Consider the following 24,779-nt stretch of genomic DNA (forward strand, 5'->3'; position numbering starts at 1 on the left):
CTGAAAGCATAGAGTAAAGTGTAGTAGGAAAAGAGCTAGGGTTCATAGGGTAGCGAACGATTTTGTTACTCACTTGCCTGCTAACCCGCTTACTTTACTTATTGCTCTTATTCTCTTTACTGCGAGCAATACGGCTTGTGAGGGTGGAAGTATTGTCCGCAACATTTATGAGTATGAGTGGTTCTAGTGTCTCTTGTTCTTTTTGATTACCCGGTTCATAGCTTGGCCGGTCTCGCTGGCAGTGAGTTGGGCTTGAGGAATATTGGGGATCTTGCTGTCTGCAAGTTCTCATAAGAGACATTGTCTCCTTCGCAGACATTCTCAAGTTCATAAAAGGCATCGTAACACCCATACACGAAAAGGCACATGCATTGTCCAACTTACCCAGTCAGCCGGGATAGAAGTCATCGTCGAGTTATCACCCAAATCCCCTCAAACATGTGGTATACGCACAGTGCATGAGTTTCCCCTCTTTGCAACTACTGCAAAAAATAAAAAAAAGCAGTTCAACTGCAGCGCAAATGTGTTTGCGGAATCAAGCAAAACGTAAATGCGGCGACCGAGACTCGAACTCGATGCATAAGCAAACGCCAACGGAAGAAATGGGAAGCTTATATGTTACCCTTACACCACCGCCGCAATGGAAGAGGAGCGTTGTTTGGTCCTGCAGACCCGAGGCATAAGCACGCCTTATGTAGGAGGGTCCTGAGGGGTAGGTAGAGAGCTAGGCTGGATTGAGAGCGTCCCGTCCAACCAATTGCAAGGTAGGACCAAAAGGCTGAGAGTGAGCGGGTGTAGGAGGACGGGTCGCAGGTGCTGGCATTTCGTCGGGAACAGTAAGGTATTCACTCGGTTTCATCAAGTATCTAGGAGGGTAAATAATGAAAAAATATTCGCAACTCGAACAAGGCGAAGCAAATAAGAGAAAGGGGAAAGGAATAACTGTTGGAAAGGTGAAAAGTGAATCGTTCAGGAATGGGCGAGAAGAAAAAATATTTTGGCTGCTAGCTGCTAAAACAGAGTGGTGGTCAGTGCACCAGCAACCGCCACTCACTAACAGAAAACCAAAAGCCTAACTAACTCTCAGCACCATTCCCGTCCGCACTGCTGTTCAGAAAACCATCACCATGCTTGTCTCATCAGGTCTCCTCCGTGTCCCTGTTTGTCTCATCTCTTTGCGACCGCCGTCGTTGGAAAGCTGGAAAAGTAAGGTAGAGGGTGGAAAGCTCGTTGAGAAGGGATCCATCCAGCTGGTAGGCTGGGCCAAGCCCCTTGTAGTCCGAGTACTATCATCAATCTTTATCTCTGCACACAGCGGACCCTTTGACCTTGATCGTTCTATTCTTCCAAATTCTATTCTTCTCGATCTATAGAGTCTTCACAGCTGTGATTGCATCACACTAAGTTGAATTATGTGGCCTTGAAATTGCTCGACCTGTAAAAGTCTTTGTATCCGCCACCTTGATCCCACTCCGTTGTTATTATATCATACCACATCAAACCATGTGGCCGTGAACGGCCGCCGCTCTAAGAGGTTGCCGATCTGCGATGAACTCGCCCTCTTTGGACCAGGTTCGCTTTTCAGAGTATTCCAGACCGTAGAAGCGGGCGCCAGAGAGGATGGCTTCGGCTAAAGACGAGTACGGATCTTCCTGGCTTATGCCCTCATCATCCTTCCGTAGCGCGAGAGGGAGCTTTTCCCAATCGATCACGTACGGTTGTAGTGGTCCCTGAGGGGCCCCTTGACTCGAAGGTAGTTCAAAGACCAAAGCAAAATCTCGTTCGCCGACTGGGAACGGATCGCCGCAACTTGGATAGGTGCAACGCAAGAAGAACTGCCAAGGCTTATCAAGGGGGCTCCCCGGAACATTGGCAGGCGGTGGCATGGCAATAACAGTGGTAAATGTGCCTTTTTCATACTTCGAGGACATCATCGGAGGCAATGTTTCGACAATGTTTATCGGAGGGGCGCCGATGAAGGATCTCGTAGGGGGGTTCGTGATAGATATTTGCCAGGCGCCTGCGGCCAGTGATCGCTCCCATGAAGGCTCCCGCACGATGACCAGCTCCTCATACTTAGCCTTTCCCAGGCTATCAAGGCTAGTTTCGGAGAGCGCCACAGGCCCAGAGGGAGACCTGACATACTCGTCGCCCGAAGGAGAGTTGTTTGAAAACAGCGGAAGACAGATCCTGCGATCTTGATCGTCGAGAACATTCAACAGCGCGTAGTAGCAGTTGGGCGCGTTGTGCGATCCCCTCTCAAACTCAGACAGCAGGAGAAGAGCTAGATTGATTCGGAAGCCCCTGTTGGTCATCCGAAACTCCGAAGAGGACCGTTCTGTGATATTGTTAGCATACAATGAAGCGGCTCTTGTCATTGCAGCCGGTGATGTTGCAAAGAAATGTCCTCGAGTATGGAGAGAATTTGCGAGACCCCAAGAAGCCAGTAGGCTTTGGTCGGTTGTGTCCTTAATGATCTCTTGTTGCAGTCGGACGAAAGCCATGTCGCCCTCTCCGTAAAGAAGAGGCATATTGATGTCGAAGAGACCAAGGAGACAGTACGCCATATCTTCTTTGCGTGAAGTCTGTCTTTTACTTGCCCACGACATTCTCCGTGCCAGACAAACATCTTGGAGTGATTGTTTATGTGCTAAGATAGTCCGTGGTATGCCCGTAATTTCTGATATTTGATCTTGCAAGGAGTCTTTGTCTCCCACGAGTTTCCACTTCTGATTATAGAAGTACACGTGTCTTGGAGCCAAGAGCTCTTGCAGTGTCCAACCCCTGGTAAACCATCTGCACTGTGCGAAGCTTACGGAGGGTTTCCTGACATCTGATGGCTGGAAATCTGATAGAAACACAAAACAAATCCGCGCCTCTTGATACCATCGGAACATGGAGTTGATGGCTTCGGACAGTTCAGCACTGCTGCTCTTGTCTATACAGCATGTGTCGACCCAGACATATTGTAACAAATGTTCTTTTGTAAGGTGTGCGCTCTGGACAATCTTGTGGAATCCGGACCGTTGTCGTAAATCTTTGGCTTTTTTGGCCGAGTTCATCGTGGCCGACGCCATCAGGGCTTCGACAGAAGCAAAGGCTTCGATATTTTCCTCATATTCGTGGAGCCAGCAGAGATCTTGAAACGTGACTTCATCTTTTCCCCAAGTATGAGAGAGAATTGTATAATGAGGTATCTCGTCATCAAAGAATTCCTCCAACTGGAGAGTATTAACATTGATGAGCCTCATGATTTCTCCGTCCCAGAGAACCTAGAACCGTCCTGCTTCGCAAGTACGGGCCTAAAACAGATGGTGTTGACTATGACTTGTATAGTCAGTAATGCAGTACTCTGACCCGAGAAGATGTACGAATACACGGCAAAACGTTGAATTCTCACCTAGATCGATTCGGCGACGAACTCAGAAGGTAAGTCGACTTGAACACTTGGGGTGCCGTGACTCAAGTTGAGGGAAATAGTAAAGAGCAACCCAGGACTTCCTCTTCTTGGCTACCAATTAGCAAGACGGTCCCAACTGGGCCGCACCAACACGTGAGGGGGACGCATGATAAACGAGGCTGCCTTCCGCTAGCCAATGAATGGGGAGATTAAATCCATGTTCTAATGTATGCACGATATGTACCAATCGATTCCCTCTAGTGCTACCAAAAACTCCAGTAATGCTATAACTGACATGATACAAGGGATTACGCCATGAAACGCACGAGAGAGGAGGGATCTATGTCTGGGAAGTAATCAATGACCAAGGCGATGCCGGGCTGTTAACCGCGCCTTGTGTCGTCTAAACGACTTCTAGTCAAACAAAGTGTAATGGGAGTTGCCTGGCGCCTGTCTGTTGCTCTCATTGTACGACGGGGGCGGCTGGGTCTGCGGTTGAGACTGCGAGGGTGCAGCGGGGAGGGCAGGGCGGGCGGCAGCAGTCTGCTGAGTCCACTGCGCCGTCTTGACCACCATCTTGGCGAAGTACTGCTGAATAAACGACTCACTGTGATATGTTAGCTCAACTCCGGAGATCCTCGCGGCAAAAAATCACTAACGTATAGTAGCTGTGGTCTGAATTGTGAGGTTGGACCAGGTTGTGCGCAAGCTCGTGAGCCAACACCACCCACCACCACACAGCCGCCTCGGCCTTTGCTTCGCCACTTTGGGTCTTGAGGATCTTCTCCGCATGGAGCTGCAAGAAGAAGCGCAAATTGCAGAAGACACTGCCGTTGCTATTAAAAGCAATCGTTGAGCCTGACTCGTCGTAAAAGATGTGAAGAACGCGTGGTGAAAGAGAGTAAACGCCGCCGACCTCACTAAGAAGACCAGCAAACGCGTTGATGGGGCCGTGGTTCCTCGAGAGAAATTGAGCCGAATCAATGGACAGGCTCTTCGAGACAAAGACTTTCATACTGTTCGATGCCTCCGCCGCGAAAACGATATTCTGCGCGGGCGTGCTGTCACAGTAAGTGGCCTGTTCCTTCACCTCGTTGACGCTCGGTGGCGAGAACACGCTGTTGGAGTCATGAGCCCTGGTAGAGTTGATGGCGTTGAGCAAGTTCTGTCCCACGGTCGCTGGATTGGTCACACGGCCATCATCGGGTTTCTTCTCTGTGCCGCTGCTAGGTTGGTTCGTGATGCTTTGTGACTGCGGCCGACTCTCAGGAGGATTGTCCATGAACTTTTGAAGCTGGTCCTGCGCTTCATCGTTCTCGTTAGCATCGAAGCCAAATCGACGAGTCAGGTTCGAGAAGAGCCCCTTGCTCTTCCGCGACTGCTGTGGAGGGGGCGATCGATGAGCCTCTTCGGGACTGTCGTTCCCGAAAGAGCCGGGCATGACCGGATCTGGTGTCTTTGCGGTTTGTCGAGCAGCCTCAGCAGCCTTTGCTTGCTGGCTCCATTCTTTCTCCTTCTCTTGTATCCGCTTCTGTTCAGCCTCCAGTGCCTTACGACGCTCCTCCTCGGCAACTCTTGCCTCGGCCTGCTTGGCACGAAGGATTCGATCGACATTGTACCCTCTGGCTCTCAAGGCGTAGAGGTCGAGGTTAAGGAAAGGCTCGAAAAATAGATAGGCCTGCTGGTTGGGCCGTGATAGGAGAAGCTGGCAGATAGCCTGGCCAACCTGATACATATCAGGCTTCTCCTCAGCTGCGACGTAGAGGATCCAACTTGAGCCCGACTGGGCGCTGGCGGCGGATCTCTTTTCCGTGTGAGATTGGCTGTGGCCCCTCAGTGAACGACGAAGTGCGACCGAGCGAACGAGTTCAACACGCAGGCTCTTCTCCAACCACTTGGCATCATGTTTGATGTAGTCCCGTCGGTAGTTTGCATACTCGTGAAGGAAGATTTTGGACCGCTCCAGGACATGTTTCCGCAGAGCAGCTGCTCGGTCCTGCTTATCCGCGTGAGGGCCAATTCTTACTTCCTCTTCCACGAGCGAGCTCAACGTCTGAGCGCCAAGCTGATGGTAGAATTCCTCGAGTACTTCCTCTTCGGGCGCAGTGATCAAGTAGTCCTTGAACAAGCGGTAGCTGATGATGTCGTCCAAGATGACGATTCGATTCGCAGTAGCCAGCTGGTACTGCTTGATAGGGGCATCGTCGTCGTCCACTTCAATGAGCTTTTCCTTGGATGGCGGCGATGGTATTTCCTTAGCTGCGAGTAAGAAGGGAGAACTTTTCATCTTGCGAATAAGCTCTTTGTCTTTCTTCAACGTCGGCATGTTCTCTGCTAAAGACTTCAGAAGAGCGAGGTACTTATCCGGGCTCTGAAGAATGCTGAGAAGTCGTGCAGGTTCGGTGCAAGCTAAATTTGCTATCTCTGGCTTGCTTGGCTCCTCCTTGGCTCCACACTTGTAGAGGAACGTGTTCGCATTCGTCCCGAAGTCGACAAAATCGAAGATGTTACCGTATGTCGCCGAAGTGCCCAGGTAGCATCGCTTGGGACTGAGGTGGGTGACATAAGAGCCACTCTTCTCGCCTGAATCGCGAGCCTGTCGTGTAACGGGAACAATGGGTGCATCACGCAACTTGGATAAGCTGCCCTCTCCAAGATCGCTGTTACGAAGGGCGAAGTACTCAAAGAGAGTGATGGCCATTTGTTGATCCTGAGGTGGCTTGGCTAGCAGACGAGACACACACTCCGTAATGGGCGGGTCCCTAACCACCCCAAACTTGTTGGCATGCACGTGAAGATCTTTCTTCAAGATGTCGAAACCCAGGATTGCGGCACGCTCGTTGGTGAAGCAAGCTGAAGGCGTGACCAGCTTGCTGCCCTTCTGAATGGGTAGGAAAGCCTTGCGACTATCGGCGAGATTGAAGGCTCCGTAACCGTTGAGGTGATGATTTGCAATGAAATAGGTCATAGCGGACGTTCTGAGCTCAGCATCCGTAGAAGCCATCATGTTGACCATTTCAATCACAGAAGGGTATGGTCGCAGGCCTAGGATGGCCAGGAATCGGCCCTCGGGGCTGTTGGCTCTATAGCTTCCGGGCGGACCAGGCCATTGTAATACAGGCAGCCGAAGAGTTCTAAGCGTATCCTTTGGCTCGAAAAGCTCCGAGACCTTGTACAGCTCAGTTGTGCCTTTGGTCGGCTCCATGCCTTTCGCTCCATCTTCTGCCGGACAGAAACGAGTATCCTTAAGCTTCGTCATGTCGGCGGCGGGGATGTCATCCTTGACTGAGGCGAGATACTTGATGAGCTCCATGTGACTCCACCTCTGCGCACCCTCAGCCGAGGGGCTCAGTAATCTTGAAAAGATGGTGTCAAGGTCGACCGTCTTGCGCACTCCAATTGCCGAAAGAAACTTGTCTTTCAGGCCTTGACAGCCTTGGATGATGGGCAGATCATCAAAAAGCTTGACGGTGGGGAAGAACGAGTCGGTTGGCTTCTTCATGCCCGTCTTTGTCGGCATAACAGTATGAGCCTGAAGCAGAGTGATGATCACTGACTTGGAACTTTGGCTGATGTTGTCCCAGTTCTTGGAGAGTACCGTAAGAACCTGAACGGCAAACTTTGGAGATTTTTTCAGATTTTGCTCGTCAGACCTGCTTGATCCCAACTCCAGCAGGAAACGCAGCCATGGCACGACCTCCAGGGGCTCCCAACCAAGCGCTTGCAGCTCAGCAGCAGAACAATGGTTGGTGTAGGCCATAGGTATAGTGCGCGGGGGAATTGGAAGATTCGCTGGAATCTTGTTCGGCAACTGATAGTTGGTAATGGAACCAAGAGCAATGATATCGCCTTGGTCGCTGCCATCTTCAGTGACGGTGGCAACCGCTACATCCAGAAGGCGAGCTTTACTGGGAGGATCCAGTTCTCCGCTAAGTGCCTTTTTGCCGGCCCAGGCAATGAAATTGATGAGCTGCTCCTTGTTCATTGCCTTGGTTTCCAGCTCTGTCCGTACGTCATCAACAGTGATTGGGCTGATGAGTCCAAAGTCCATCAGTTTCCTAACGAAAGCATTCTCCATGAGCTCTCGAGGTACGACAGGGATTGTATCGACGAACTTGCTGAGCTCGTCAGAGCCAAGTCGGACCTTCGTGCTGGACAAGACACCTCTGGAGGAAAAGATCTCAATGGAAGCCTTCTTGAAGGCTGTCCAGAACGCTTCCTCGAGAATCTGGGACACTTGACCGCTTGGTGTAGAATCAGCGAAAGTGAATGTCTTCAGGATGTGCAGTGCTTCAGGCAAAAGCTTGGCAAGATCTTCTGCGCCAATCTTTGTCGCAGCTCCAACCATATTCTTGACTTTGGAGTCGAGGTCGCTCATCTCGTTAATGAAAGCAAGTCTTGTCATGATACCGGCCGCCCGGAGCATCTCGATGTTCCACGTCCTGACCCATCGTGCATTGAGGTCAATAGCCTCACGCTCAACCGTAGGAATGACTGATTGCGCCGAGATATGCATGCCGGCACCGGTTGTCTGCGTTGTGGGAAACCCGATAAAGATGCGGCCACCGGGCTTCTTGCTGGGCAAAACTGAAGCGAACACGTCCACAGACTTTGAGATGGTGGCGGAGCGTGAACTCTCTGAAGCCATGGTCTCATCATAGGACGAGGTGAGAATGGCTAGCTTCGTGGTCTTTGGTGGTGGTTTCTTTGTCGCGCGCTCCAATTCCGTGGCGAACGAGGTTGATACGCTGGTCTTGACCCAGGCGGTTGTCACTCGCAAGAAGATGGTCGAAGTAGAGAGCTTGGTCACGTCCTCACTAATCTCCTCCTGAGCAGCTGCTTCTTCTCTCTGCTGTCTCCCCTTTACAGTGACCTGCGATGCCGAGGAAGTCAACCTCGAGAAGAAGCTCCTTAGTGAAGGCACTTCGGATCCAGCGCCATATGTGTCGGCTGACTTGGCTGCCGCCGCAGCCTTTGGCTTCCAGCCAGCGGCACTCATGACAGCCGCATCGATCTGAGTGCTGGTTCGCTCCACTGATTTGACTTGCATCAGACCCTCTCGTGTCCGCGTCTCAATATCTCTCGGAATGGGTACGTCGAGACTGGGCGAGGTCTTCTTGTGAAGGTCTAGGATCTTGTAATCGTCGATCCAGAACTCGACATGCTGCAGGGCGACGAATGTCAAACTGGTTGCGAGAAACTGACTGACAGACAATAGGTTCGGTAGAGGAGTGGTGGTATTCCGGTAGTCGAGGACAAAGGTGGTGTCGCCGCTGCTCTGTTCTTCGGGGAGAGTGGATTTCTTGGTGAAGAGTGCATTCCCTTTCCAGTAGAATGCCATAGCCTCGTTACCAGAGCTCACAAAGGGCTCTTCGCAGTCGGCAAAGACGCTGTAGAAGCCGACACCAAAGGCACCAATCTTTGTTTCATCGGGGTTTCCCTCGGCGATCCTCTTTAATCTGCCCCAGTCGGTCTTGGTAAAGGGTTGACCATCGTTCGCCACAACGAGTCGACGCAATGTGTGGTTCGCGATAATGTGCTTGAGAAGTTCGGATCGGTTTGTGGTGGCGGGGAGCGGAACTGAAGTCGAGGGCAGCGTTTCCCACTTGACCTTGACGGTTGTTGCTTGGGCGTCGGCGGCATTCTGGATCAGCTCTCGCAACGTCGTCCATTCGCCCGAGTATCTGGCAAGAACCTTGTCAATCAAGGCTCTGGTGTCGACGGTGACGGCCTCCTCCTCCTCGCCGCCTTGCAAAGCGGCAGCTTTCAGCCGCGAATAGTCCATCGTAGGGTGCTGGTCGGGATTATCACGTCGCGCATGCGATCATTGTCGGGTACGTCGAGTACTTCAGTTGTTCGTGGGGGCTTAAGAGAGGTGACCAGCCAGAAAGCGCGGAAAACTTAGGAATCCGAGGAATCGAAAGGTAGAGAATGCGGCGTGGAAGGAGAAATTATGTAGGGGCGAGGTGGGAGGCGAGGTGGGAGGTGGGAGGTGGGAGAGGTGAGGTCGTTGGGTCGGTACGTAAGTAGGCAGCAAGTGGTGGCGATGACGGGTATCTTAGAAGGTGAGGTCGGTCCGTCGGTTGACGTTGAAGAGAGGTAAGAAAGGCTGAGACGCACGTTTCGCTCATGCAACAAGCACACCGAAAGAGGACAACGAAGTGCGGGCTTTCAACGGTTGGCCTTCAAAACGCCCCGGGCATCTGAACTAAGATCAAGTCTACTGGTGACATTCTAGAAGCACAAAAGGGTCGGGGAAAGAGAAAACGTCAGGTCATCAGCTCAGGTCCGTTTCGATGTCACCAGTGTTGGGTTCCCTTTAGGTGGACGCGCCGTTGTTACAGTGCTGCGTTGTACCTGAACAGGGCAAGCGGCGGGCACCCATAGACCGGGGCGGGAACCTGAAGTGAAGGTTTGGGGCTTCCAGGCTGCCGCCGACTTACCGTCTTTTGCCCCTCGGCCAATCACATAGTCTATTGATAAGACTTTCTTATCATACCTAATCCTTGCACCATGGCGTGCCTGGATCCTTACAGGACCCTGCATCTCTTGCACCTGCCACCCTCAACTTGCAAGACCCGTTAACTCCGGACCGACCTCACCTTGCTTGAGATGGTGCCCAGGCGAATTCGGACAAGGTGAAGCCTCGATACGTCACTCGAGGAGACTAGATGCAAGACCGCCAGAACAAGGTTACGAGAGGACTGCAAATATTTCGACGGTTTTTGGCCCAACTCTGCGAAACTACATGTGAAATTGTACTGTGTTCTGAAAGCGGCTGGTGATAACCATCTTCACAGGATCACGGTGAAAGTACATTCAGCGGCAGCCAAGTAACAGAAAAACGACTCGTTGTCCATTTCGCATAGAGGGCGCCCCAGGCACCGAGGTCCCTCACAACTATTACAATGCTTTTATGTGTGAAACTCTATAATACAACATATCGATGCTGGCTCAGGTATGCCGGCCCCGCTCGCTTGTGCATTTCGAAATTGGAATCTTCGTGTATCATCTTTACTTGGCCATAACGTCCACGTACCGCCCGCCCTTCTTCGCCTTCTTCGCACCCGGCTTTCGGGGACCAGCCGCGCTGATCAAGTCGTCGATGCTACTGGCATTGCTCATACTTGTTGCCGGTCGGCTGGGAGGAGCGCTGGGAGGTCCTCCAACACTGTTGTTCGATACTGAACGCATCATGCTCGGCGGTCGTGGTCCTGGTGGCACCCCCAGACTTTCGTTGGACGCAGCGTGGGCGAGTGCCGGACCAGGCGGCCCTCCAGGAGGGGCACTCGCGCGGCCCATGGGAGGTGTCATTGTGCGTGGCGGAGGTGGCGTTCCCGTGTTGGATCTTGGAGCGCCCTTTGGCGGCGGTGGTGTTGCCGTCTTTGCCTGTGTCGCTTCGGCCCCTCCCTTCTTGTTCACCCAGCGTTTCAGGTCAGGGTCATATACGAAGCTGCTGGATTCACCAAGATTGGCCTTGACGGGCTTGTTGCCCTGCTGCTGAGGATCCGGACTAGCTTCCTTCTTGCCTCCGAACCAGCTGCCGAAGCCCCATCCCTTCTTGGACTGTTGCTGTGCTGCCGCTCGCTTGGCTATTATGTGTCAGTATTGCCAACATGCAAGGAAGATGTGCTTTGCTTACCGTCTTCTTCTGCTGCCTTCTTGAACATTTCTTCGTTCTCCTTGTCCTTCTCAGACTTCCCCTTCTCTTGGGGCTTAAGTGCCTTGAGAGCGGGGATATCATCGTCGTCGTCATCATCCATGAAACTCTTGGGCTTCGGCCTTGACTCCCCCTCATCATCCTGTTCGGGCTCAGGATTGTACGAAGGGGGCTCGTAGCCGTACGGCTGGAACGTAGGCGGTTCGTATCCACCACCCTCAGTGGGCTCTGCAGATTGTGATTGAGGCTCGTCGTTTGACATTGACGGAGGCTCGTATCCGTAAGATGGCGGCTGGTAGCCTGAGTTGGCCAGGTTGTTGTTTGGCTGCTGGCTATTTCCGGCCGCCTCTTGGCTCTGAACCTCCACAGACGGGACGGGGGGGTCTTGGCTGCCATACGGCTCGTATCCCTGGTATTCAGGCTTGGTCGGCGACTGCATAGGAGAGTTTTGAACGGCTCCTGACAACACCTGGGCGGATGCAGTTGTGTCTTGCCCACCGCCATACATAGGTGGAGTGTAACCTTGAGATGGCGCTGTCGCATTCTGAGGCATGTAGCCGCCATTGGAATACCCGGGTTGGGAGTCCATCGACGTTCGTGGCTCATAGGGACTGCGAGAATATTCGTTGGATGAGCGGCCGACTGAAGCCGGGCCAGGTGTGTAACCAGCGCCAGGTTCGTAGGAGCTTGACAGAGGTGTTTGAGACGGGCCTGGCGCATATCGAGAGGCGGCTCTCGTAGCAGGGATGGGAACCGCCGCAGGGGGCGACCCGACTGGGAGGCTGGTCGCACCGGTTCCGTACATAGGCTCGAAGTTTGTCACAGAAGGTGATCTACTGATGGTGGGAGTGCCTCCTGCCAGCCGAGCGAATGGTCCAGATTCAGCACCGCCCTCGCCAGATGCGCCAGCCGCAGAACTGTCGTTCTCGTCGCCAGCAACAAACTTGTTAAATCGGCTCCAAACTGTATCCGAAACCTTATTCATGCTAGGCTTGGAAATCCAGGACGATGATTCTTCCTTGGGAGCCTGCCTGAGCCTCGTTCGCAAGTTCTCTACAGCAGTCTCCAGAATCGGGTGGTGATAGTTCGACCTCTTGGTCTGGGCGTTGATAGAGCTGGCGATTGCCTCGCAGTATTGCAAGGCCTTGTCACGAAGCCCATATTCAGCCAGAGTCATTGCGTGCTGGAGCTTGTACGCAGCTAAGTGTGGCACACCGACGGTCAAGGTAGGGCCTCCCGCGAGCGACAGGCCGTACTCGTAGACCTCACTCAACAGTAGAGCCTCCGTCTCCTTGGCAAATTGCTCTCCTTGAGTCTTGTGATCAGCACCAACGAGGACAAAGTTCGAGGCAGGGTCGTCAAGGCCTCCAAAGACTGTAGCCTTCCTAGCGAACAAGAAGCAGATATGTGCAGCTTCAGCTCGTCCATAGGAAGATAACAAGTTGCCGAGTGCATTCAAGGCACGGATGTCATCAGTACTGCGGTTGCTCAGGACTAATCCCAAAGTCTCCCGCCACTTGTCGAGTCCTTCGGTGGCATCCTTGCTCGAACCACTGGCCGAGGTTGTATTGACAAGCTGGAATCCAGCCCGAGCGTGGGCAGGAACTAGCTCGTCAACACAGTCGTCAAAGTTACCCGAGAGAACCTTGTAAAGTGCAGCGATAGACTCGTTGGCGTGTCCGGGGTAGTTGACCTCTTTTCTAACGAATTCCTGGGCCACTTGCTTGTAAAGATCTGGGGAAACGGTGTTGGAAATCAACATGGCATGGCCCCAGAGCCTCTTGTCAGCTGCTTCCCATACCGCTTTTTCACGATCGCCAACCAGGAGATGCTTCCGAATTTGATCCATGGTAGATGAGTCCACCACCTCTGCTTTCATCTGAGTTGAAGATGATTCTTGGAGAGCGTCGGCGCCTAGACCAGCACCATAGCCAAGCGTACCCTCGTTGGCGTCGGCATCGACGCCAGGGGCCAAGACATCTCGCACGGCCTTGTCCACGGCGGTGGTGCCTTCCAAGACGCCGTCATGCTCAACGAAAACCCTCAAGATCTTCCAAAGCAGCAATCGCTCAATCGCGCGCTTATGCTCGTGAGAAAGCTGAGGTTGGAAAGAAACTTCAGGTAGTTCCTTCTCCAGTGTGTCTATGCCTGAGCTCAACCAAGCGATTGTTTCCTTCTTCTTTGACTTTCCACGCAGCGGCCCAGGGAACTTTGCCAGCCTCTCTTCGAGCGGCTGAGTGTCCTTGATGTGCTTAACGTGTACCTCTCCTGGGCTGCGAATGATCATGGGGGCGGTTTGCCCCATACCATAGCGCGGCACATTCTTGGGGAAGGAAGTTACCATAGTTCCGCCAACACCCCATGAGATGATTGGTGCGCCTTTCCATCTTTGCAGAGAATCATTTTCGCGACCGTCAGTTGGCGCAACCCAGTTGAAGGTTTGTGAGGGACCCCGGGGCCGAGAGACAGGGGCATTGATAGGTTGGAAACTCCTAGTTGCTCGAGGAGATGTTGGGCTATGGACCGAGGTCGGCCGAGGCACGGGCTGGGACGGTGGGTGTGCTCCTTGGGAGGATCCCGGTGACTGGGTCTGGGATCTCGGTGGCGGAGCATATCTGTTGTCGGGGGGTGAATCATGAAGGGCGGCTTGTGGCAGGTAGTTAGACGTGGACCTCTTGGAAGGTGACAAAGTCGAGTGCAAAGGGGGGCCATGCGATGATGGCGGCGGTGTCTGCCGCGCGACTGTTGGCGGCGCCGGGCTGTAGCGGGACTCGGCAGGCACTCCATTTGCAGGCTGGGCTGCATACGAAGTCTTCGAATCGTCCTCTTCCTCAACCTCTCGAGTCGTAGGCAGTGATGGAACTCTCCTTGGCTCAAGGCTGTAGCTAGACCTACGGTCAGGTTGAGAGTGGTCTCCATTAGTCGCAGCCGCCTCACGCGAGACCTCAAAATGAGCCAACGGACTAGACGTTCTAGGCAAGTGCGGCAGAACAGTGGGAGGCGTGGTGGCCGCGTGGAAAGCGGGTACGGGAGGCCTTGAGGCTGTGGGTGCTGGTGAATATCTGCTTGCGGACGGCGGGCGGTTCGTCCCATTGGTATTCGGTGCCGATGGAGGGGCAGGAGAGTACCTGGCATTGCCTGGTATCCCAGGGACCTGTTGTTGCGTCGTCTGCGGCGCATAGGGATTCACACGCTCACCAGGCACCAAGTGTGGAATGCCACCCGAAAGCGAACGATTCATTCCAGGAGGCGACAGCATGGGTGGTGACAATGGTGACGGAGCAAGCTGAGCCTGGTTTTGAGGCTGAAGAGGTTCAGGCGGTCCAGCCAAAGCAGGAGAGCCTACTCGGTAGCTCTGTCGAGAGGCCGATCGCGGTTTCGAGGCCATGGGCAGCTCCTCAAAGAAACTGTCCTTATTCCGAAGCACAGGTACGGGCTTTCCTGCTGGCGGAGGCTGCCCAGAGTGACTTGATGTAGGGGGCGAGGCGCTCGAGGTAGCAGCTCTTGGTGGCGGCGGTGGCGTGGGAGCTTGCATGCTAGAGCTACGCGGAGGAGGCCCCGACGATGGCCCCGTTGAAGGGCTTTGCGGCAGCTGGTTCGTGCTAGCCCTCTTTTTCGGAACAACGACTTCCATGGGAAGATCGTAAGGAGACGTATACCCGCCTTTGGATTGCGCCGCAAAACTCTGGGCCTTTACGGGCTCAGGACGCGTTTGCTGCGCGTTATAAGGAGCGGCTGACTGAGTGCGCTGGGCAGTGTAAGGGGCCACCGCTGGGGCAAATGAAGTGGCCGCATTCTGAGGCTGGTAGGGCGACGGCACTGCCGGCGCAGTCGGCGCGTAAGGGGAGGAAGATGCTTGGTGAGAGGCAACGGTAGGAGTATATCGGTTCTGTTGTCCAGCGGGCTGAACGACCGGGGCCGGGGCCGCAGCGGTAGGCAGGTCATCATCATCGTCGTCGAGGAAGCCCTCGTCATCGCTACCAAAGAATGCCGATGGATCGACCGGCTTAGATTCGCCGGCCTCGTCGAGTGACTCGTCCAGAAGGAAGTCTTCTCCGTCATCGTCTGCGAAAGCTTGTTCCCATTTAGCAGCAAGGTCGTCAGCTGGCTTTGCGCTAGAATCTTCGGACTGGATAGGCTCTGCAGGCTCCTCCGTGGATTTGGTGGGCTCATCAACGTCTTCATCCTCTTCGAGCATTTCGCCCAGCGTATCAGCTCTCGACAGTGTATTTGTGTTCATGTCGCCCATGACTTGCATTGTGGATTTGCGCTCCAATGGGTGGTTCCCGCTAAAGTCGGGGAAGTCATCATTGTTGGAGTTCTGGATCTGGCTGAAGAAATCATCCTCACCTGCCACTTCGTCTCCGAAGCCGGCAAGTTTCTGTTCAGGCTGTGAAACTTCTCCATTGGACTCAGAGTGGGGAATGAGAGGAACCCCTTCCTCATAGCGCGAACCAAGGTCTTCCTGCTCAGTAAAGGTAGCATCACGACCGACATAGTGCTGGTCATCCTGCGGTTCCTCATCGTCGAAGCCGTTTTGAAAGTCATTTGCCACGTGATTCGTCTCTTGGAAAGCACCATTGTCGAAATGTTCAGGCGCACTCTCAATTTCATGTATCAAGTCCTCGGCTTGGTTTGACGGAAGAGGCTGTTCCGTGCCAGGGACGGCTGCCGATACTCCGCTGGCAGGCGGAACAGGCGGGAATGAGTTTGTTCTTTCGTTCGGTGGCATGAATTTGAAAGGGTCAGTGTCGGTTCGAGGCAGGGTCCATTCCGTATCATGGTCATCGTCCCAGTTGACCTCGTGGGAGACAGTTCGAGTGAAGGAGTTGGTGCTGGTATGGCCCAAGGTGGGTGCGGATGGCTTGGCTTCGTCGGCCACAGGCTGCGGCTGCGGGGCGATGTCGTTGGCTGGTTCGGTAGAGGTAAATGAGTTCGGTTCTGGTTCGGCAGCTGTGGTCGAAGTTGAAGCTTCTTTGGGGCTGTCGTCGCTCTCGGCCGGGGCATCTGACACTGGTCTCTCGAAGACAGGCCAATCATCCGAAGCGTCTTGGCTATCGTCCTCGGCGAGCCAAGGAGTGCTTTGTTCCTCTGGCTTGCTCTCCAGCTGTGTCGCTTGTGGAAGGGTTGTAGGCTCGACATCTTCAGCAAGCTGGCTGTGAAGAGGAGGCGCCGATGGTGAATCGTGGGTTTCTGCGCTCGAGGAAACCTGAGTTTCTGTCGTTGCATGGCCACTAGCATCATTGGGCATGAATGCCGGATGCCAGGAGGCGTTCGCGGTGGACTCCATAGTGTTTATCTAATTAGGTCGAACCATGCAGGTTTGCGATGTGGCTAGATCGAAGGCTCGGGGAAACAGCTGGGTCGTTGGTGGTCAGCACGAGACACGATGCGCGAGTCCAGGGGATTGGCGTCGCATAACGCGACGACAAGGCCGGGGGGACAAGTTGAACGTAAGAGTCGGATGGAGAAGCCGAGAAACACGACGCGGAACCTACATGTACAAGAGAAGCAGAGGTCTAGATAGAATACACATCGACAAACTCCATAGTGAGCTTCAGAGTTTGTGGGTCGAAGGTGAAGATTACAGATGCAAAGGTGGTTTTTTTGCTGGATGGGGGAGAAAGTCTAAGGTAATGAGCCAAAAGGCATGAAGAAGCATGAGGTGGCCGTGGCTCGAGGTGCAACTGCAAGCTGGCAGGTACGATGAAAGGTATGGGTGGTCTAGCGCGGTACATGTGGCATGTATTTCTAGGTGCGTCTAATGTGGCAAGGTAAATGTATGTCTTCAAGGTTCGATAGGTACCAATGTATCTGTACGGAAATGGCTGCTCCCCCAAAAATCCACGAGTCCGTCACCTCAGTGCTGTCCTCCATTGCTGGAATGATCCACCCAGTCACAGGTCCAGAATCGGGGCCGATTCCGTCATTCCGCCTTCAAAAGGGGCCACCTCAGAGGTTCAGTTGAATACCTAACTGCGCGGGCTTGCGGCCACATCAGAGACCCAAGGATCCTCCGGGTGCGGCACTAACAGTCTGACAATGACACAAGTGGTGACTGAGGTGACATTGATTGTCGTTCCGAGGCACCGTTTCCATGTCAATGAATAGAGGTGGCCAGTCTGGAATGGAATGTGTCACCAATTCACTAGGGAACCGTTTTAAAGAGGTCGGGTGGCATAACCTACATGTGTCAGTATAACAAGGGAAAGTATTAAGAATCCCGAGACGACTTTAGAAGAAAGAAACACGAGGTGAAAAACGACTCGGCCAGGTAGTGTTTTTACATCAAACATACGAGCTGCCTTCCCAACTTACCAGAGTATTCAGCCCGTGTCCCTTTAGGAAACCCAGGGGGCCTACCCTTACATGCGAAATAAGATACTTTGTCGAGATCTGTGAGATGAACTGCTCCCCGCTAGAAGGAGCGAGAGCTTACATCCGCACCCGCGGCCACCACATCTACCTTGTCCGTGAAGACCGTTTGCCCATGGGCCCGGGGGTGTTCGGGCAGCGAATTTACAGTGCACTAAAGGCCACGCGGCTGCCTCCGTCACTTAAAGTGCCCCCCGTGTCACCCCTGGAATACTTAGTGGAAACTGGATACTGCCTGGACAGCACCCGCCCAATGAGATCAGCTCAGCCTTTCTAGGCGACCTCATCCACGCCTCTAAGCCTCCAAGACTCCAAGCCTCTCTCTCGGCATGCTTGCGACAACTGTGTACTTGTCCTAAACACCACGACCCTTCAACGCTCAACCTATTCATCGCAAATTCTCAACACCACCGTCGTGACTGGACGATACAGCTTTACACTGCGTACGCTTGAGCGCTCGCGCCATCCTCCTACCCTTTCCTACCGAAGCTATCCGATGCAGCTCTCCGAGCAACAGCACAGGCACCCTCGACCGAACTCTATCACGACTTCCCGCGCTGCGGCATCTGCCTAAAAAGTTGCTCTCTGCATATACCTCCTCCCAATGCGGGCGGGATGCCTTCTCCAACCTCCTATCGTTCCGCGGACCCGCCAGGCTCCCCAGGGAATGATTCCGATTCAGACCTCGATCTCGACATCCAGGAGCTCGACCCTGCCACAACCACAACTGAGCGCACTTCTGGTCTCCTCCGACACGATCGCCAGACCACCGAACATCGATCGCCACGTATAGCACTGCGGAATCTACGCATGGGGAGCTCACGCCGAGCCGGACAAAAGGCCAGGGGATATGGTCAACTCGGCCAGGACCGTGATGGCACCAGCGAGGATGCTGAAGCACTTCTCGGCGAACCCGGAAGCTCCTCATCACGATACAGGGATGGGTCCGCTGGTGCAGGCTCCGACGACGACTCCCCTCTCCTACCCGGTGGCTCGCCTCCGAGGCGTCGATCCTTCGCCGGAGACAGATTCGAGCGACTCACCTCAAGCATAAGACTACCGAGCTTCATGTCGAATTCAGGGGCGCAAGAACCGGACAAGGATGATGTCCAGGACCAAGATGAAGACGATCCATCGAGCGCCCGCCTCATTGCCGTAGGGTCCTCCCAGGCGACGAGATTCCCGCCGAACCTTATATCGAACGCCAAATACACAGCCCTTACGTTTCTGCCCGTCACTCTGTATAACGAGTTCTCCTTCTTCTTCAACATGTACTTCTTGCTTGTGGCTTTATCGCAAGCGATCCCCCAATTACGGATTGGTTACCTTACGACTTACGTGGCGCCTTTGGCATTTGTACTCTTCATTACCATGGGAAAGGAGGCATACGACGATATCGAAAGACGAAGACGAGACAACGAGGCCAATGCAGAGGCATACACTGTCTTGTCTTTCGATGAGCCGGGTCGTGGCATGGCTTCGGCACAACGGACACACAAGAGGCTCAAGTCGGATTCTATGAGGAAGAAGGGCAAGAACTCGGCGGGCTTGAGAGACAGACTTTCGGATATTCAAGAGGAAGAGGAACGGGCTGAGGGAGAGGGGTCTATCGCCCAGCCATCCTCGTCTGTCCGTGAGGTCAGCCGTAAGTCGCGCGACCTTAAAGTCGGCGATGTCCTTGTTCTAGGCAAGGGTCAACGAGTTCCTGCCGACGTTGTGATTTTGAAGTGCGTCACGTCGGAAACAACTACAGAGGCGCCAGTGATGGAGGTGATCGCGGAAGAAGAGTCGTTGCTAGTCGATGCCGAAGAAGATCAGTCGAAAGCGCCTCAGATTTCCGATACCAAGGGGAAAGAACCCGAGAGCAACGAGGCTGGCGGTGGTGCCGCTGGCGAAACATTCATCCGAACTGATCAACTTGATGGAGAAACGGATTGGAAGCTGCGTCTGGCATCCCCCCTGACGCAAAACTTGACAACGGAGGAGTTTGTTCGTTTACGGGTAACGGGAGGCAAGCCGGACAGAAAGGTCAACGAGTTTATTGGCACAGTCGAGCTGCTACCCAGCAAACGTGATGCCCAAAGCCAGCAAGGGGCGCTCAACGGAGACGAGGGCAACTCGGCTCCTTTGTCGATAGACAACACGGCCTGGGCGAACACAGTCATCGCCTCGAACGCCACTACTCTTGCTGTCATCATGTACACGGGACCTCAGACGAGGTCCGCGCTGTCGACTGCGCCCTCACGATCCAAGACCGGGCTTTTGGAGTACGAAATCAACTCGCTTACGAAAATTCTATGCGCTTTAACTTTGGCGCTTTCCATCATCCTTGTGGCGCTGGAAGGTTTCGAAAATCAACAGACTGTTTGGTACATCAAGATTATGCGATTCCTCATTCTTTTCTCGACCATCGTGCCCATCAGTCTGCGCGTCAACCTCGACATGGGCAAGAGCGCTTACTCTTGGTTCATTCAACGAGACCCCGGCATTGCTGGAGCTGTTGTACGGACGAGTACAATACCGGAAGATCTGGGAAGAATTGAGTATCTTCTCAGTGACAAAACCGGCACACTGACCCAGAACGAGATGGAGATGAAGAAGATACATGTCGGCACCGTTTCCTATGCTAACGAGGCCATGGATGAAGTCACATCATACGTCAAGCAAGGATTCCACATTCAACCTACCACCGACCCCTCGTCGCACACCATGTTGATCACGCCTTCTTCGACATTTGCCAACGCGTCAAACGTGGGTGCAACTCGCACAAGGAGAGAAATTGGCACCCGTGTCCGAGACGTGGTTCTCGCCCTGGCTCTGTGCCACAACGTGACGCCAACAACAGAAGAGGAAGAGGGAAAACCCATCGTTTCTTACCAGGCTTCCTCCCCTGACGAGATCGCCATCGTTCGCTGGACTGAATCTGTCGGACTTCGCCTCGCCTATCGAGATCGCACCAGCATGATTCTTGAGTCGACGGAGAACGGCCGTGAGGTTGTGCGCGTGCGTATTCTTGACGTCTTCCCTTTCACCTCCGAGGGTAAGCGCATGGGCATCATTGTCCAGTTCTTCGATCAGACTCAGTCGACGGTGCCGAACCTCGCCAACAGCGAGATCTGGTTCTATCAAAAGGGCGCTGACACAGTCATGAGCCCCATTGTGGCTGAGAACGACTGGCTCGACGAAGAAACCTCCAACATGGCTCGAGAGGGCCTGCGTACACTTGTCGTTGGCCGGAAGCGCTTGTCCTACGAGCAGTACAAGGAGTTTACCGGCAGTTATCAAGCAGCTTCTTTGGCTATCGCTGGACGAGACGCTGGTATGCAACGTGTTGTGGCCCAATACCTTGAGCGTGACCTGGAGCTTCTCGGCGTCACTGGTGTAGAGGACAAGCTGCAAAAGGATGTCAAGCCATCTTTGGAGCTTTTGAGAAACGCAGGTATCAAGATTTGGATGTTGACTGGTGACAAGGTCGAAACAGCTCGATGCGTCGCCGTCAGCTCCAAGCTTGTCGCTCGTGGCCAGTACATCTACACAGTTTCCAAGCTTAAGAAGAAGGATAACGCGCAAGATCACCTCGATTTCCTTCGTGGCAAGACAGATTCTTGTCTCTTGATTGACGGCGAGAGCCTGGCCCTCTTCCTCACCCACTTCAGGATCGAATTTGTCTCCGTGGCTGTGCAACTCCCGACGGTTGTTGCATGTAGATGCTCGCCCACGCAGAAAGCCGAGGTTGCCAAGCTGATTAGGGAGTACACCAAGAAGAGGGTGTGCTGTATTGGTGACGGAGGCAACGATGTTTCCATGATTCAAGCAGCAGACGTCGGTGTTGGTATTGTTGGCAAAGAAGGTCGACAAGCTAGTTTGGCGGCAGACTTCTCGATTGAGCAGTTCTACCACCTGACTAAATTGCTTGTCTGGCACGGGCGCAACAGTTACAAGCGCAGTGCTAAGCTCGCTCAGTTTGTCATCCATCGTGGCTTGATCATTGCGGTCTGCCAGACAATGTACAGTATTGCCATCAAGTTCGAGCCCGATGGTCTCTACAAGGTATGCCAACTTCTTCTGGTTGCGCACATCCATTTCTTTTGCTAACGTCTACTTGTAGGATTGGCTTCTCGTCGGCTACTCTACCGTGTATACTGCATTCCCCGTTCTCTCTCTTGTCCTTGATAAGGATGTGGACGAAAACTTGGCAAACTTGTACCCGGAACTGTACAAAGAGCTCACTTCCGGCCGTTCCCTGTCTTATCGTACCTTTTTTGTCTGGGTTGCTGTTTCGATCTATCAAGGCTGTACTATCCAAGGTCTGTCACAGCTCTTGACCGAAGTCGACGGACCCAAGATGGTGGCGGTCTCGTACACCGTACTAGTTCTCAATGAGCTTCTCATGGTCGCCATCGAGATCACGACGTGGCACCCTGCCATGATCATCTCCATTGTCGGCACGTTTCTGATTTATGTCGGCTCCGTGCCGTTCCTTGGCGGTTACTTTGATCTCCAGTTCATCATCACTTTGTAAGTCTACTTGCGTCCATGCCCCATCAGAAATCCGTAGACTAACACGATGCAGGGGATTCATCTGGCGCGTCCTCGCCATCGCGGCGATATCTCTCATCCCACCCTATGCGGTGAAGCTCATCAGGAGAACGATGAAGCCGCCCTCGTATAGAAAAGTGCAGAGCACGTAGACATTAGCGTGTTTAGTTATCATTGTTGTATGAGATCTTCTTTGTATCTATCTTCAAAGCTCTGTGTTAGGGCGTCTGGGATCGGTGTCAGCGAACGGATCCGCGGCCATTCAAAGGGAACGGCCGCTGCGGTTTTTGCATTATTAGGCGGAGTTTGACGGGGGGACCTGGGAAACTGTTCTTTCCCAACTTTGTACGGCATTATTTGGATGGAACTATCGACAGCCCAGAAGAATTAGACAGCGTTATGGAAACTTGAGTTTATTGGGCAACATCCTGCTTCATTTCTGTGCCTCGATGTGTTTTACATGGCTTCGCTCTATGAGATGATGGTACATAAACTCCAGCTTTGGTGAGATCTACTCCTACAACTTGAGAACAATCCAATCCTTCAAGATATCCGGGTTCCGCCTCTGCATCGCGCCCAACATACCCCCCACAGGCCCTTGCAGCTGCCCGCCGTCCCGCCACAGCTTGGCGCCCGCGTACGCCTGGACGAAACCCTCGGGCCCGGAAACCACAAAGACGTTCTTTCCCCGCGGCGCGGCGTCGTCGGCGGAGCAAGCGCAGTCGTCCTGCTTGAAGAGGCTTCTCTTCCCGGCGTTGGGCGCGCCGTCGACCATGCCGACGTGTGCTGTCTGGGAGTGGAATTGGCAGCCCTCGACGGCGTGAGTCGGCGTCGTACCAGCAGAGGTGCTGGGGGAGGATTGGAGAGTGAGCGCCGCGGCGAGGTCTACTTCGCGTACGGCGGTGCCTTCTTGGTCTACTACCACGCGTACGTCGAGCTTGTCGCCGTATTTTACTTTGAGGGCGAGGAGGTCCCTGCTTATAGGCGAGGGGGCGGCGAGTGTATCTGCGGAGAGGAGAGCCTCGGCCTGGGATCCGGGGGTGTTTGTCGATGATGAGGAGAAGGGATTCCACCAGCTTCCCGACGACGACGATGACGACGGCTTCACTTGTGGCGGCACGGTTTGGCCCCCGACCAGCTGCTCCCGAATCTCATCGCGGCTCCTGACGGCCCAGAAGATGGTCATGGAGGGTCCGTCTGCGAGCGGGAGGACGGCGTGCGCGGCTTGTAGAGCGCTGGCGATACCTGTTCCGCCTGCGAGGAATACGACGCGGTCGCCTCGTTTACCTAGGCGGGAGCGGAGGTCGAATTCGCCGTGTGGACCGCGGAGCTCGACTTTATCACCCTTTGTTGCTGGGCCACCTGATGGTGAGGAAGGGGGTGCCAGACGGCTCAGATACGTTGAAACTTCACCCCCTCGCACGGCGCGAACGTAGAGGCGGAGGGTATCCTCATCATACGAGGAGCCCGGAGCGGGAGGGAGGGGCGTGTACTCCCTCGCGACCTGGATCTGGGGCTGCTTCACCTCCACGCACCAGAGGTCGAAGATGTCCCAGAGAGAGGATACGCTTGGGACGTTGCTGCTCTTTGACGGCGGTGCCTTGAGGGTTAGGATGAAGGAGGTCGGGGAGACCTGCTCGCGGGCGACGACGTCAAAGGGGATGAACTTGCGGGCTGTGCCGAGGGCTGTTTGCTCTGCTGGGTCGTTGGATTGCGGGGTGGAGGGGAAGAGCCATTGGGCGTCCCATGCTATGCCGCCCACTGCGAGGAGGAGGAGAACGGGGAGGTAGCGGGGGCTTATGAAGGTTCTGGCCCTGCGTTTGGGGGGGCGATGGGGTTGAGGGGCGGTGGGTGAAGGTATCGTGGATTTGAGGCGGTGGTGACGCGTTGTTGTTGAGGATGAGAGTGCGGATGGTGATGTTGGTGTCGTTCGCCGGTTCGCCCAGGCTGAAGAATGGCGAGATGGTTGTGTGAGATGCAGTGAAGTTGTTGCCGGTGTCGTTGACCGGGATGTAGCTGCGGCGGCCGGAGTGGTACGGAGCTGAGGTCGGATGTGAGTGAGTGAGCGCCCGGCGATCGGCCGGAGAGCCGCACCGCCGGCAGAGATGAATGTAGAAGCCCCCATCAGCTTCTCGGCACCACCTGATCTGACTTGGAGTAGAAACTTTCTGAACAGATCGGCGGGTAGCTTCACTGGTAATCTCTTTCGAAGTGACGTGCAGCGGATAGTGACGAAAGTCGATGATGAAAGCTCCGAGTGGGTTAGTTTTGCTGAGCGAAACTGAGATGCGCACGGTCACGTGAGACCCTTGTTTGACTGTGGTCAAGAAACACTTACACATCCGGGATCGATGGACATATTTGTTTGATATTATTTCGACGTCGTCAATACTGTATTGAATGTAAATCTAGATTCAAGTAGTTTTGGGTATGGTGAGGTAGAGTAAGGTGTCCCACTTCGTCATTGGGTCTTACAGGACGCTGGCACAAATCCTACATGAGTGTGACTTGAATCAGAAATCGCATCAGGTTCCTCGAGGTAAGGGATACTCAACTATGCAGCATTTTCAAGCTTCAAGGTATATAAGTTGGTATATCAGTAGCGGTCAGAATGATCTATCTGCTGTCCCTATCCGGCTTATGGGAGTATTGTTTTCTGTTGGTGACACTATCCCAGATCCTTCAGAACAATCCCTAGTTCTCACAAGGTTTCTGTCAAGTACTGGGCGTGTGGCACCTGAAAACCGGCTCTCGCACTACTGTGGGTAGGTGTAAGTGACCTCATCAGTTCGCACACTCAATCTT

General features: G+C 53.9%; 5 protein-coding genes across 5 annotated transcripts; 1 reads left to right on the forward strand and 4 right to left on the reverse strand.

Moving 5' to 3' along the window:
- Window positions 1-1,708: 1,708 nt before the first annotated feature.
- On the reverse strand, window positions 1,709-3,251 carry HER10_EVM0004612 (HET domain-containing protein; the record flags this gene model as incomplete). The annotated part of the gene is made up of 2 exons (XM_035474248.1): window positions 1,709-1,789; window positions 2,214-3,251. 2 exons carry the CDS (start codon window positions 3,249-3,251, stop codon window positions 1,709-1,711), a joined length of 1,119 nt encoding a protein of 372 aa, XP_035332521.1.
- A 280-nt stretch (window positions 3,252-3,531) lies between these two features.
- HER10_EVM0007195 (uncharacterized protein) lies at window positions 3,532-9,671 on the reverse strand. The gene is made up of 2 exons (XM_035476759.1): window positions 4,060-9,671; window positions 3,532-4,007 (listed from the first exon to the last, which is right to left on the reverse strand). The coding sequence occupies exons 1-2, from the start codon at window positions 9,183-9,185 to the stop codon at window positions 3,815-3,817; spliced, it is 5,319 nt and encodes a 1,772-aa protein (XP_035332846.1). The 5' UTR covers window positions 9,186-9,671; the 3' UTR covers window positions 3,532-3,814.
- Window positions 9,672-10,271: 600 nt separating this feature from the next.
- HER10_EVM0008087 (COPII coat assembly protein SEC16) lies at window positions 10,272-16,699 on the reverse strand. The gene is made up of 2 exons (XM_035477621.1): window positions 11,043-16,699; window positions 10,272-10,992 (listed from the first exon to the last, which is right to left on the reverse strand). The coding sequence occupies exons 1-2, from the start codon at window positions 16,348-16,350 to the stop codon at window positions 10,415-10,417; spliced, it is 5,886 nt and encodes a 1,961-aa protein (XP_035332960.1). The 5' UTR covers window positions 16,351-16,699; the 3' UTR covers window positions 10,272-10,414.
- Window positions 16,700-17,289: 590 nt separating this feature from the next.
- On the forward strand, window positions 17,290-22,396 carry HER10_EVM0001349 (phospholipid-translocating P-type ATPase). Its single transcript, XM_035471100.1, has 3 exons — window positions 17,290-21,485; window positions 21,544-21,953; window positions 22,009-22,396. Exons 1-3 carry the CDS (start codon window positions 18,051-18,053, stop codon window positions 22,124-22,126), a joined length of 3,963 nt encoding a protein of 1,320 aa, XP_035332144.1. The 5' UTR covers window positions 17,290-18,050; the 3' UTR covers window positions 22,127-22,396.
- Window positions 22,397-22,491: 95 nt separating this feature from the next.
- Window positions 22,492-24,333, reverse strand: HER10_EVM0005271 (oxidoreductase FAD-binding domain-containing protein; the record flags this gene model as incomplete). Its single annotated transcript, XM_035474893.1, has 4 exons — window positions 22,492-23,788; window positions 23,859-24,015; window positions 24,069-24,255; window positions 24,313-24,333. 4 exons carry the CDS (start codon window positions 24,331-24,333, stop codon window positions 22,492-22,494), a joined length of 1,662 nt encoding a protein of 553 aa, XP_035332600.1.
- Window positions 24,334-24,779: the final 446 nt, after the last annotated feature.

This window comes from Colletotrichum scovillei (genome assembly GCF_011075155.1).
Source record: "Colletotrichum scovillei strain TJNH1 chromosome Unknown Contig00006, whole genome shotgun sequence".
Taxonomy (NCBI): domain Eukaryota; kingdom Fungi; phylum Ascomycota; class Sordariomycetes; order Glomerellales; family Glomerellaceae; genus Colletotrichum; species Colletotrichum scovillei.

Bases quoted from the DNA above. Each gene is read 5' to 3' on its own strand.
- HER10_EVM0007195 (XM_035476759.1), bottom strand. From the start codon at position 9,185: ATGGACTATTCGCGGCTGAAAGCTGCCGCTTTGCAAGGCGGCGAGGAG. The intron at 4,008-4,059 runs GTTAGTGATTTT...AACATATCACAG, and splicing joins TCAGACCACAGCTACTATAC to TGAGTCGTTTATTCAGCAGT.
- HER10_EVM0008087 (XM_035477621.1), bottom strand. From the start codon at position 16,350: ATGGAGTCCACCGCGAACGCCTCCTGGCATCCGGCATTCATGCCCAAT. The intron at 10,993-11,042 runs GTAAGCAAAGCA...GACACATAATAG, and splicing joins GAAGGCAGCAGAAGAAGACG to CCAAGCGAGCGGCAGCACAG.
- HER10_EVM0001349 (XM_035471100.1), top strand. From the start codon at position 18,051: ATGCCTTCTCCAACCTCCTATCGTTCCGCGGACCCGCCAGGCTCCCCA. The intron at 21,486-21,543 runs GTATGCCAACTT...GTCTACTTGTAG, and splicing joins AGCCCGATGGTCTCTACAAG to GATTGGCTTCTCGTCGGCTA. The intron at 21,954-22,008 runs GTAAGTCTACTT...AACACGATGCAG, and splicing joins CTCCAGTTCATCATCACTTT to GGGATTCATCTGGCGCGTCC.